The sequence below is a fragment of the Octopus sinensis genome, linkage group LG23 (genome assembly GCF_006345805.1).
Source record: "Octopus sinensis linkage group LG23, ASM634580v1, whole genome shotgun sequence".
NCBI classification, from domain to species: Eukaryota; Metazoa; Mollusca; class Cephalopoda; order Octopoda; family Octopodidae; genus Octopus; species Octopus sinensis.
The window spans coordinates 21,178,796-21,193,084 of NC_043019.1; the positions used below are offsets into that span (position 1 = coordinate 21,178,796).

At 37.6% G+C, this 14,289-nt stretch overlaps 1 protein-coding gene across 4 annotated transcripts in view; it reads left to right on the forward strand.

The window, feature by feature from the left end:
* LOC115223367 (low-density lipoprotein receptor-related protein 1B) overlaps positions 1-14,289 on the forward strand; it is a 262,355-nt gene that overhangs the window by 163,578 nt on the left and 84,488 nt on the right. For all 4 annotated transcript variants that reach the window (XM_029793862.2, XM_036512479.1, XM_029793861.2 and 1 more), the window contains 9 exons: positions 86-182; positions 2,792-2,917; positions 3,946-4,173; positions 5,818-5,995; positions 6,799-6,902; positions 8,333-8,605; positions 9,839-9,958; positions 11,813-11,947; positions 12,926-13,093. In XM_029793862.2, the coding sequence (XP_029649722.1) occupies positions 86-182; positions 2,792-2,917; positions 3,946-4,173; positions 5,818-5,995; positions 6,799-6,902; positions 8,333-8,605; positions 9,839-9,958; positions 11,813-11,947; positions 12,926-13,093 (1,429 nt within the window). The remainder of the gene's footprint in view (positions 1-85; positions 183-2,791; positions 2,918-3,945; positions 4,174-5,817; positions 5,996-6,798; positions 6,903-8,332; positions 8,606-9,838; positions 9,959-11,812; positions 11,948-12,925; positions 13,094-14,289) is intronic.

Consider the following 14,289-nt stretch of genomic DNA (forward strand, 5'->3'; position numbering starts at 1 on the left):
GTTATATTTACCCCCTCACCACTCCTATTTTGATATATAATAAATACATATATTATAAATATTACATAAAAACTTTCTCTTACAGACCAACAAATTCCATGGAAAGAATACCACGATTATTCAGAGAACTGTGACTCAGCCTTTTGACATTCATATTTTCCATCCTAAAAGACAGCCATGGGGTGAGATATTTTAATACTTTTTCAACCTGCTTCCTTTTATATGATGCACATCTAGGGATACGTTGTTATTTTATGCTAATAAATCTTTGTTATACAGCCATGCTTGCATGTGTTTGATGAATGTTCATCTAATCCATGCTAGTTGACATGTGTTTGATGAATGTTCATCTAATCCATGCTAGTTGACATGTGTTTGATGAATGTTCATCTAATCCATGCTAGTTGACATGTGTTTGATGAATGTTCATCTAATCCATGCTAGTTGACATGTGTTTGATGAATTTTCATCTAATCCATGCTAGTTGACATGTGTTTGATGAATGTTCATCTAATCCATGCTAGTTGACATGTGTTTGATGAATGTTCATCTAATCCATGCTAGTTGATATGTGTTTGATGAATGTTCATCTAATCCATGCTAGTTGACATGTGTTTGATGAATGTTCATCTAATCCATGCTAGTTGACATGTGTTTGATGAATTTTCATCTAATCCATGCTAGTTGACATGTGTTTGATGAATTTTCATCTAATCCATGCTAGTTGACATGTGTTTGATGAATTTTCATCTAATCCATGCTAGTTGACATGTGTTTGATGAATGTTCATCTAATCCATGCTAGTTGACAAATATAGTGTTACACAATCTTAATGAGTCTTTGTTTCTACAGCCACATGCCCTTCCTGTCTCTAAACCTTACCTGGTTTGAAGGTATGAATTGAGCAAATTTTGACCAAAGAGCAAACAACATTGCTGCTTGTCGGTTTCAACTTTCATTGAAGCAAGCGCAAATGAAACAAACGTACGCATGCACACACACACACACACAAATGTAATTGGCACCTTTCAGTTTCCATTTCCCAAATCCACCCCACAAGGCTTTTGTTGGGCCCAAGACTATAATAGAGGACACTTGCCCAAGTTGCAATGCAGTAGGATTGAACCCAAGACCTCCTTGTTGGGAAGCAAACTTCTTAACTACACAACCATGCCTGTGCTTATGGTGCCAGTAATACATAGACATACTTGTGTATAGAAACATGTACACACATATTCTGGGTTCAATCCCAGTATGTTTCACCTTAGGCAAGTGTCTTCTACTATAGTTCCAGGCTGACCAAAGCCTTGTGAGTGGATATGGCAGATGGAAACAGAAAAAAACCCATTGTGTGTGCGTGTGTATTCGTGCATATATTTATATATGCATGTATATATATGTATGGATGTATATATATGTATGCATGTATATATATGTATGCATGTATATATATGTATGTATGTATATATATATATATATATATATATATATATATGTGTGTGTGTGCGTGTATGTATATATATGTGTGTGTGTGTATGTATATATATATATGTGTGTGTGTGCGTGTATGTATATATATGTGTGTGTGTGTGTGTGCGTGTATGTATATATGTGTGTGTGTGTGTGCGTGTATGTATATGTGTGTGTGTGCGTGTATGTATATATGTGTGTGTGTCCGTGTATGTATATATATATGCGTGTGTGTGTGTATGTATATATATGTGTGTGTGTGTGTATGTATGTATATATATATATATATGTGTGTGTATGTGTTTATGTGCTTGTGTATACATAGATACACACACACGTATATATGTGTGTGTGTGTATGTTTTTATCTCCTTGTTTTGACTCCACTCACTGATCAACTGATTTTAAGAAGTCACTGTTTATACAAAACATCATCATTTGTTTGAAATCTTTTGTGATATCATAACTGGGCATGTTGAAAGGACTTGGGAGAAACATTACCTTGCTTCAAAACTGTTGAGGGTTGGTGACATGAAGAGTATCTGGCCATAGAAAATCTACCTTGCTTTAAATTTCCCTTGACCCATGCAAGCATGGAAAATTGAGCATTAAAAGGATGCTGGCTATGTCTATAGGCACATATGATTTCAGCCTTCCTTTGTCTTGTGAATGTTGGATGCTCGGCAACTAGAGAAAGCAGTGACTCATCTCCCTGCCCGCAATATATAGAATAACAGTGCCAGAGCAGGTGCTGGTGTCGCAAATAGGACGAGGTTGGTGGTGGCAGGGGTGGCAGTTGCTGTTGCTGCTTGTTTGTTTGTTTGTTGAGGAAAGCGGTCTTCATCCCAGTGAGAGAAGTCCGAAACGTGGTCCTTTGCTATTCGTAAGTCCCACAGAAGAGAAAGCAGGTCAACCCCCCGACACAGAGAGCATCGACAGATGGATGAATGTGCATCCAGGCTCAGCGGTTGCGTAGGAAATTGGAGGACAAGAAACAGGAAGAAAGAGTGAGAGAAAGTTGGGGCGAAAGAGTACAACAGGGGTCGCCACCACCCCCTGCCGGAGCCTCGTGGAGCTTTAGGTGTTTTTGCTCAATAAACACACACAACGCCCGGTCTGGGAATCGAAACCGTGATCTTCCGACCATGAGTCCGCTGCCCTAACCATTGGGCCATTGCGCCTCCACTTGCTGCTGCTGCTATATCTTAGACATTCAGTTGTTTAAATGGCTGACTAGAGAGTTTAATCACTGATTAATTAAAAACCATTAATTTCTGTTGAGAGGCATAAATTAATCATTAAAAACTTATTCTTAATTGCAGGGAAGAACCCATGTGCTAACAAAAACGGGGGCTGCTCTCATTTGTGTCTTATTGATCATGATGGCAAATTTGGTTGCAAATGCCCTTATCTTAAAAAATTGGGCACTGACAACAAAACATGTGAAGGTAAGTTGTTATTTATTTGAGGGTTTTTGTCTTTTTTTTTATGTAATTACATTCTTTAAATTAACCCATTTTAATAATGACAAAATTATTACACTAAATTCTTCATTATTTTCAAAATTGATTGAAACAAAGGTTTGTATTTCAACAAATATGGTAACAAAAGGATTAAAGTGATCGAAATTAAAGCCGCCTTACATGAAAATTTCGTGCTAATTTATGTTCCAAACACCAAGTTAGTAATGACAAAAATTCTAAATTCTTCATCATCATCGTTTAACATCTGCTTTCCATGCTAGCATGGGTTGGACGATTTTGACTGAGGGCTGGCGAACCAGATGGCTGCACCAGGCTCCAATCTTGATCTAGCAGAGTTTCTACAGCTGGATGCCCTTCCTAACGCCAACCACTCCGAGAGTGTAGTGGGTGCTTTTTACGTGCCACCGGCACGGGGGCCAGGCAGGCAGTACTGGCAATGACCTCGCTCGAATCTTTTACGCATGCCACCGGCACAGGTGCCAGTAAGGCGATGCTAGTAACAATCACGCTCGAATGGTGTCTTTTACATGCCACCGGCACGGGAGCCAGATAGGCGGTACTGGCAATGATTTCGCTTGAATCTTTTTACACGTGTCACTGGCACAGGTGCCAGTGAAGCGACGTTGGTAACAGAAATTAATGGAAGCCAAAGCCAATGTATTTTAACAGAAATATTATAAGAAAAGTGTTAAATATTATAAGACTCCATCAGTCTATGTTCTTTAACTCAAGTCGGACTGCCCCTGGTTCTGTGACACAGATGTCCTGTTTTAAACTGGTCAAAATTAAAACCATCAAAATTTCATGTTAATTTATGTTACAAACACCAGCTTAATAAAGACATTTAATTAAATTCTTCCTTATATTCAAAATCAATTAAAAGAAAAGCAACATATTTCAGCAGAAATATGGTAAGAAAAGGGTTAATAAGTTGATTTGTGGGGTTAAATTTTTTTTGCTTACATGTCACCATTTGCTTATTTCTTTTACAGACATCCAAGACTTCTTAATATTTGGATCAGCTAACGCAATTCTTGGCGTTCAACTTGAAGATGCCCACTACAATGTAATGCCTGCAATTACTGTTACTCATGTGAACACACCATCTGCGGTTGATTTTTATGTGAAAAACCAACAGATTTATTGGGCTGATAAATTCCTTAATGTAATCAGTAGTGCCAATGTGTCAGGTTCTGGCTTACCATCAGTTATCATCTCTGGTAAGTTCTGATATTTGATTGGCAGTCAGTGTATCTCTAACTCTCTCTCTGTTTGTCCACTTTGCCAAGGGAGTTAATAAATCTAATAAGATTACTAATCTTATCAGATTTATCTCTCTTGGTTACTGTGTATTAAGTAATGTGCTACATGTCATATGACAGGTATTGTTGCAATTAATTGATCGTTAAGCAGTATTACTGTTTATGATGACATATTTATTGCAAATATGGAAATGAGAAATATGTTTATTATTTTGGAAATTAGCATTCAATTTGTTAGAACCATCAAATTTGAAAAACTGAAATTATAATTATTGTTCCTATGTAACATTTAGCAAAAGATTATTTCCTAAGTTATCCATAAAATAATGGGTAATACCCATGTGTTTGTGCATATGTGTGTGTATGTATGTATGTATATTATATATATAATATATATATATATATATATTATATATAGATAGATATGGATAGATATATATATATATATATAGATAGATATGGATAGATATATATATATATAGATAGATATGGATATATATATATATTATATATATAGATAGATATGGATATATAATATATATATAGATAGATATGGATAGATATTATATATATATATATAGATATATAGATAGATATGGATAGATATATATATATATATATATATAGATAGATATGGATAGATATATATATATATATATAGATATATAGATAGATATGGATAGATATAGATATATATATATATATATATATATATATATATATAGATATCTGTTTTGTACACCACCTGTTTTTGTCTTTTGTTTTTTCGTAAACTCTCCCTATATATATATATATATATAATATATATATATATATATATATATATAATATATATATATATATATATATAAACATATATATATATATAATGTGTGTGTATTTTCTTTGTTTCTTGTTTTGACATAAGTACATTGATTGTAATCAAAGTCACTACTCATACAAAAACGCTGGTATCCTTTTTGTGCATATAAGATGTATAAACTTACGAACTTTTGAAGATTGATAAATTGAAAACATCCATCCATCCATCCAAAAACTGTTAGGCCCTTTCAACTTTCGAACTTAGGATGAGAAAAAAGCAAAACTTTGTGATTTCCAAAGACTTCCTCACTGTTCATATAATATATTGAAATCTTTCACACTACCTCAGCTTCCTGTCATCTTTTCATTTTTAATTTTTTAATTTTTAATTTTATCATTTTTTCTACATTTTCCCTTGTTTTTTCTTCATCGTTCAATTCTGTCATCTTTCATTCTTAGTTCTTGGCTTCCCCATTGCTAATTGCTACTTCTCAGGTATCACTTCCATCTACTTGTTCATTCCTCCTGACTTAGCTTTACTTCTCTTAGTATATTGCTCCCCATCACCATCCAACTACAGCATTACCCTGTTATCTCTCTGTACTAGACCTTTATGTGCAATCTTCCATGGGAACAGGTGAGTGTTGGTGACAGGTAAGCTATCCAGCTGTAGAAAACCTACCTCAGCAAGTTCCATCTGGTCCTTGTAAACAGGAAAATTGATATTAAAATAGCAGTGACGTTGATGATACATGTTATAACATTGTCTTTGTTAACATCTTCCTCTTTAAATATTTCCAGGTCTGGAGAATCCTGAAGGTTTTGCTGTTGACTGGCTGTCTGGCAACATGTACTTCACCACCTATGGTCGATCCTCTGGCACTATCTCGGTAGCCAGGCTGAACGGTGCATTTAGAACAGTTCTTATCCAAGACAACCTACTGAAACCTCGGAAGTTGTTATTGCATCCTGTTAAGGGGTAAGCTGTACCTGCAAGGGATTTGTTGCTATTAATGTGGGCCTGTTTGCCATAGAGGTTTTGGAATGTTAGCGTTGATGGGAGTCTGTTGCCCTGGTGGTGGGTCTGTTTGCTATGGAGGCAGGTCTATTGCCATGGTGGTGGGTCTGTTTGCTATGGAGGCAGGTCTATTGCCATGGTGGTGGGTCTGTTAGCATGGAGGCAGATCAGTTGCCTTGAAGGTGAGTCTTACCATGGAGGCAGAATAGGTTACCATGGAGGTGGCTCTTTTACTCTAGTGGTGGGTTTGTTGCTATTAATGTGTGTTTGCCTATTGCTATTGAGATGGGTGTGCCACATGGAGGTGGGTCTGTTGTTGTGGATGTAGATTTGTTGCCATTCACTTGGTTCTGTTGCAGTGGAAATGGATTTGTTGTCATGGAGGTGGGTCTGATGCCACGGAAATGGGTTTGTTGCTATGGATACAGGTCTGTTGCCATTGAAGTGGTGTGATGCTTTGGAGGTGGATCTGTTGTTATGATATAAATTTTGTTGCCATGCTGATACATTTCTTTCCCTTACATGGTGAGTGTGCTGTCATCATTGCATATATAGTTCCATTCTGGTTGCCATCCATCAATGTGTCTCTGGTTTCTTTGATGTAGAAATATTACCATTCCCAAGGGTCTGCTTACATAGATTTACTATTGACAGTCTGTGCATATTGATGTCACTTAGATCTTTTAGTTCACTGTAATAAGGATAAATCACTTATATATTTCTTGCTTCTGATTTGATATTGATTACTTATTGATTTGTTATAGGAAACTGTTTTGGTTGGATGGTGTAGATGCCAAAACTCGAATAATGACTGCTACCATGGATGGCCAGAAGATTACAAAGATTATTCAAGAACCACGCATTATGTGTAAGTGTTTGTTTCACTAATCCCTAAGCATAACAAGATAATGGTTTTCTCTATATTTTCTGCTCATTTTGCCCCTTCATCATCATCGTCATCATCGACGTTGTCATCATACACGATTTTACTGTATTATGGCATTCTGAAATGATAGAGATAATGGCATTACTGACTGTAATGATGACAGTTCTAGCTGACACACATGTTTGTCCATCAGAACAATGATGATCATCTAGTCATCCACAAGAACGACTGATGCCTTGCTTGATGACTTTGTTTGAAGAAGGGTTGTGCATTGTCAGCATCACTCGTTTGTCCATGACGATCTTTAATCAGTGACAAAACCAGGTCAAGATGGCTGGGGATGGAGATGGATACAGTATCTGACCAAGATGTCTTACTTGCCTCATCTTGTTCTCTGCACTTCATAGCTGCGTTGCTGCATCTGCCTTTGTCCCCGTTGAACCACAAAGGTTCTTTTGCAGAATATGCTGGATCCAGTCTTCACATACATTGATAAGCAACCCCTTATATGCTAATTAACCTATAGCTGGGGCCATGACAGGTGTTACTACTCTGGTTAAAATAGATCTTGGAACATTGCTGTCTAAGCACAATAGTGTTTCCACACTTCTCAAAACCCTGGAACTCTCAACTCTAGGCCCCATTACCAGATGCAATTTAAAGTACACTGACTTGCATCATTGAATCAGTGTGGTCTCGGGTGATTTTCAGAACAGATGTTACTACTCTGGGTCAAAATAGATCTTGGAACATTGCTGTCTAAGCACAATAGTGTTTCCACACTTCTCAAAACCTTGGAACTTTCAACTCTGGGCCCCACTACCAGATGCAGTTTGAAGTGCACTGACTTGCATCATTGAATCAATGTGGTCTCGGGTGATTTTCAGAACACATAGACTGATAGTCAAACAATATTTAAACCCTTTGTTCTTGTATTTCTATTGAAACATACTGTTTCCCAACCACAGGATTCTGGATTCAATTCCACTGCTTGGGACTGAATCCAGAAGTGGCCTCAAGCCAACCAAAGCCTTGTGAGTGGATTTGGTAGATGGAAACTGAAAAGAATCCCATCCATATCTACATGTGTGTGTTTTTTGTGTCTGAGTTAATTTTGAAAGTGATGAAGAATTTATTAAACTACCTTTGTTGTTATTAAGTTACTTTAAGTATGTTTAGAACATAGCCTGAGGTTTGAATGGAAAGTGTTAATTTTAGATTACATAAAAAGAGGAAGTTTCTATCATATAACCAAAGGCAGTTTCATGTGGGCTGGTATCAAAAGGGTTAAAAGAAAATAATCATTATCATGTATGTTAATTAGTCCCCCAAATTTATAATTTCATGCATAACAATTCACCATTTCTGCCAATTTGACATTTCATTGAATGGGTCTCTTCTACAATTTCTAGCTTACACAATTGATCGGAATATGGAGAAGATTTATTATTCAACAAACTTTTCGTTGATGTCAGCCAACTTGGATGGTTCCAATGCGTCACGAATCTCCATCAAAAAGGAACTGTTACCATTCACTGCTCTCACAGTTTATGGTGACTTCATCTACTTTACATCAAAGAACCAGATCAGCAGTCTGTCTCTCATCAACGGAACTATCCGGGTTACCAGGAGAAATAAACCAAATATTTTCTCCCTCGTTGTCCATACCAAAGCTGAACTTAATGGTGAGTCTTTCTTTGAGTTTTATATTTTATTAAGTTTTAATTTATTGATATTTATTGATTTCCTGTAGGCTCCTTAGTTAGTTAGTTAGTTAGTTAGTTAGTTAATTTGGCTCAAAAGCAAATAGCAAGGCCATGTAGGGGGACATGGAGTTAAGTACAGGGTGGTGTTCATGTAAAGAGTTCAGGCCACTTGAGGTCTAGGGAGGCTTTGAACAAAGCGGTCGTCGGCATCTTCACCATCTCGTCTGGCAGCTTGTTCCACGGATCCGCAACCCGGACGGAGAAAGCTCCTCTCCTTCGATTGAGATGAAATCGTCGCAGGTAGAGCTTTTCGGAATGACCCCGCAGCCGACGCTCTGGAGCAGGAGTGAAGAACAGCTCTTTTGAGAGGTTACACTTTCCGCTTATGATGCTGTGGGCGAGAATGAGATCAACACACACAGAAATACTGATAAGCAAAGTTAATGCTACATGGTTTCCTACAAATGATCAACAAAATATAAATCAGTTTTTATTTGGTCACCAGGGTTGATCAGGATCTAGTTTGGCAGCATATACAGACTGATCCATAAATGGCTTTATTATTCCATATGTGTAATAATTGTAGATGATAGTCAATAGTTCAATTCATACTGGAAATATTTCATTCAATAACATGGTAATTTCTTGGCACACGTATTACATATCATCATCATCTTCATCGTTTAATGTCCGCTTTCCGTGCTAGCACGGGTTGGACAGTTTGACCAGGGTCTGGGAAGCCAGGGGGCTGCACCAGGCTCCAGCATGTAATAATTATATAATTTTTCGTACTGCATTTTACCTATCAATAGTTCGTATTGCCTGATGAATAGGTTGGTGATTTAGCATATAAAATAATGGAAATACTGTACCATCACGTTATATTATGTAATACATGTGCAAAAGACTTACCTTGCTACTGAAACATTTGTAGCATGAACTGAGCTATTAACTGGATTAGGAAATAAGACTATTCATCAATATTCTTATAGATTACTCTGCTGGCCAAATACATGCAGGAAACTATGAAGTTGATAACAACAATCATTAATATCCAAACCAATTTAAATTCTTTCACTTGTTTTTACATTTGTTTTCATATACTATTATTTGTTTGACAAATGTCTATTATTGACTATTAAAAGTTTTGTTTTTAATGCCAGACGTCTTCCTGCTGCTAATCTGTCTTTCTGTGTCTTTCATTTTTTTTAGGTAGTAATGCCTGCACTGTCAAAAACGGTGGCTGTCTCCAATTATGTCTTCCTCATAATGAGACCAGTCGACGTTGTGTCTGTACTGCTGGTTACCAGCTAAAGGACAATAAATGTATTGGTGAGTCAATTTATCTTTAATATGGTCACTTTTGGGGATTTATCAGTTTCTTTGTTCTGTTGTGTCTGGGGAGAGTCATTTTCTTTTTGTGTCTTATAATGTAACACACTCACCGGTAAAATTTCCACTTTTTTCTTATTTTTATTTTCCTAAAATTTTCATTGTGTCTTGGAACCTTTTCATGCAAAACGCAACGTAAATTTTAGGAAAATAAAAATAAGAAATAAGTGGAAATTTTACCGGTGAGTGTGTTACATTATAAGGCACAAAAAGAAAATGACTCTCCCCAGACACAACAGAATATGCTTCAGCACACGAACTCATATAAAGAATCTTGCAAACCAAATCCAAAAACGAAATATAGTTTCTTTGTTGTTTGTTGCTATTATCACTTCTCAATGTCTCTATATGTGCTTCTGTTTTTCTCTCTTTCTCTCTATCCCTCCCTCTCTACCTCTTCGCTCTCTCTCTCTCTCTCTTTCCCTTCCTTCTCCCTCCCATTGAGTGTGTGTATGTCATCGTCATCATTTAACATCCACTTTCCATGCTGGTTGGACAGTTTGACTGAGAACTGGCAAACCTGGAAGTTGCACCAGGCTCCAATCTGATTTGGCAAGGTTTCTACAGCTGGATGCCCATCCTAATGCCAAACACTCCAAGAGTGTAGTGGGTGCTTTTTATGTGACACCAGCACAGGAGCCAGTCAGGTGGCACTGGCATCGGCCACACTTGAATGGTGCTTTTTACATGGCACAGGTGCCAGTCAGGCATCACTGGCATCGGTCACAACTACAATTTCACTCAGTTCAACAGGTTTTCACAAGCACAGCATTATGCCTGACAATTGAAGGGTGCTTTTAAATGGACCAATTATGTAACACTAGCATCGGTTACAACTACGATCTCACTTGGCTTGCCGGGTCATCTCAAGCACAACACATCTCATACACACACGTTTATGAATTTGTTTTGCAAGATTCCTGATGTGAAATCACATTGAAACAGATATTGTTATATTTCAGGATGGTCCCTTTTTTTCCTTGCCAAGTAAACACGCACGATATATTCATTCTTTACTTCGGGTTTATTATTGTTCTTATTTTACCATGGATTTTTCATAGGTTTTTCTTTCCACAGATAACCCTAGTCAGTGTTTTATTTCCTCCCGCTTTTGAAAATTTCAGTTGTTAAAACGACACTTTATTATTTTCCGTGTATAGGCGCAGGAATGGCTGTGTGGTAAGTCGCTTGTTTACCAACCACATGGTTCCGGGTTGAGTCTCACTGCGTGGCACCTTGGGCAAGTGTCTTCTACTATAGCCTCGGGCCGACCAAAGCCTTGTGAGTGGATTTGGTAGACGGAAACTGAAAGAAGCCCGTTGTATATATATATTATATATATATATATATATATATATATATAATGTGTGTGTGTGTGTGTGTGTTGTGTTTTGTGTGTCTGTGTTTGTCCCCCTAGCATTGCTTGACAACCGATGCTGGTGTGTTTATGTCCCCGTCACTTATCGGTTCGGCAAAAGAGACTGATAGAATAAGTACTGGGCTTACAAAGAATAAGTCCCGGGGTCGAGTTGTTCGATTAAAGGCGGTGCTCCAGCATGGCCGCAGTCAAATGACTGAAACAAAGTAAAAGCGTAAAGAGTATGTCACTAAATGCTTTCAATCCCTATTGATCGGCATTGAAAAGAAAAATTCTACATTGCATTGTCCCTCTGTGTTTTCAGCCCTTCATGGCTTAATAAAGAAATCTATCTAAAATGGTGAACTTAAATTCTATGACTAGTCTTTACAGTGACTTCCTCTCACCATCCTCTCCTTCTTCTTCTTCTTCCCCAGGTATCCGCACATTCCTCATGTACAGCATAAACAATGAAGTTCGTGGAATGCCTCTTGATGGAAACGGCACCAGTATTCGTGCCCTACCTGCCATTCCTCAGATTGTTACAGCCACAGCCATTGACTTTGATGCAAGTAAGTTTGCAATTTTACATTTTTTTCTTGCTTTCAGAACATCATCACTGTCACCACTACCACCAGACAAATCATCATTATTACCACCACCACCACCATCATTATCATTATCATCACTACTACCTTCACCATCATCATTACTGTTGTTATTTTACATCTACTTTTCCATACTTGCATGGATCAGAGGAGACTACATTGCAGGTAGAGTTTCCTATGGCTGGATGTCCTTGTTGCCCATTCATCCATTTCCACCCAATGTATTTATTCCCTCAATGAAGCACACAATGGTTAGACATTTTTTATGGCCACCATGTAAACAGTGACAGTTTTTACTTTTTTTTTTTTATGCTTTAACCCTTTTATTACCAGCTCACTTGTCATTGTCCTTTGTTCTATGACAAAAACTTACTCTTCTAAATTGATCTAAATTTGAAATCTTCCATCTAATTTTCATGTTAATTTATGTTCCAAACACCAACTTTATAAGAACAAGGTTACTTCTCTAAATACTTCAATATTTTCAAAATTAATTGAAACAAGGGTAGCATCTTTCAATAGAAATTCAGTAAGAAAAGGGTGAAGCAAATAAACAATGTCTTGACACAGGCACAGGTTAGATGAAACTTATTGTAACATTATATCTGCGGCTTGGTGCCCTTTTGTTTACCATTCCTTGTTTGTTTGTTTTTTTTTCTTTTACTGATGATATTTATCATTCTGCTGTCAATTTTATGCCAATATTGGCCTAATGAGCCACCTCAATACCCAACAAGTGTAAAGCCGCTAATTTGGTCTTTTTCAAAGACAAAGGATGAATGTCTGTAGGATGTAATTTGAGAGCCAATTGGCTGCTGTTACTAGCAGCTTGGATAACCATGTAAAAGTGTCCCTGTTGTTGTAGCCCATAAAGCTATGTTTTATTTGAAATTTAAAATTTTGATTTTCTAACCCTTTTTTTTTTAATCTTCGCAATTGTAGGACAAGATTATATTTATTGGGTTGACAGCAGCAGCCGTACCATCTCCCGGATCAAGAGGGATCTTACCGAAAGGAAACAGATAGTGCCTCTGGACGACACCACGAATGCACAGAATACCGTGAATGCTATTAATACAGTTGAGGGCATCGCCGTTGACTGGGTAGCCGGTGAGTAGTTTCTTTTATCTATTTGTCATCATTGGATGCTCTTCCTAACACCAACCACTATACAGAGTACACTGGGTGCATTTTATCATGACACCAGCATTGGTGAAGGATGCTTGGTACTCTGTAAGACTAAAGAGTCCTCAATATTCAGTGATATGTTCATTCATTTAAGGGGGGTACATAGAAGATAGAGCAATGACAAGAAGAAACAAGATGAGCGGATGATGTAAGAGTATCATCGTTTAACGTCCGTTCTCCATGCTAGCATGGGTTGGACAGTTCGACCGGGGATCTGGGAAGCCAGGAGGCTGCACCAGGCTTCAGTCTGATCTGGCAGTGTTTCTACAGCTGGATGCCCTTCCTAATGCCAACCACTCCGAGAGTGTAGTGGGTGCTTTTTACGTGCCAGGTGAGGCTGGCAACGCCCACGATCGGATTGGTGCTTTTTACGTGCCTATGGTAGAAGATATGGATTGGGTGAACAAAATGGTAAAGGAGAAGACAGAGTGATGGATAGTAATAATAGCAAACAACGGTATGAGTGAGTGATAGATGTCAGTAAGAAGTGGCCTGAATGAAGGAGGAGTGATGAGTAGCAGTACAGAAGGAAGGATAGTAGAGCCTGTCCATTACAAATGCATAACCACAGTCCAGTAATTGAAAGGAGCAAAAGAATAGGTATCATGGTGGCTGAGAGAAATGGGATGATATGGAAGATGGTAGCGGGGAGCAATGAATATATTTATATATAAAAGTGAGGTTGTGTGCTGTCTGTCTCCTACGAATTAGATTCCTAACTACTCCCACATTTTGCGGTGCAGTTTAACCAAAACCGGGTATCTTATAGTCGTGATTCATATCGAGCCCTTCTGGGTATTAGCGCGCGTCTACAATGAGTCTACGATTTAAAAAAAAATTTACCATCAATTTTTCCCATTTTTAATGCATTTTTGGCATATATAAGGGAAGTAACTCTCTAAAAATTTATTATTAAATCTCAGAACGTAAAAAGCTACAGTAACACCCCTCCCTTTGTGGTTAGCCATATTGAGATGGCTATTATACTTTACATCTCTAAAAATGCTTATATAGTTATTTCCCTTACAAACCCGAGCAACGCCGGGCAATACTGCTAGTATATATATTATTCTTTTACTTGTTTGTCATTTGACTGTGGCCATGCCGGAGCATATATG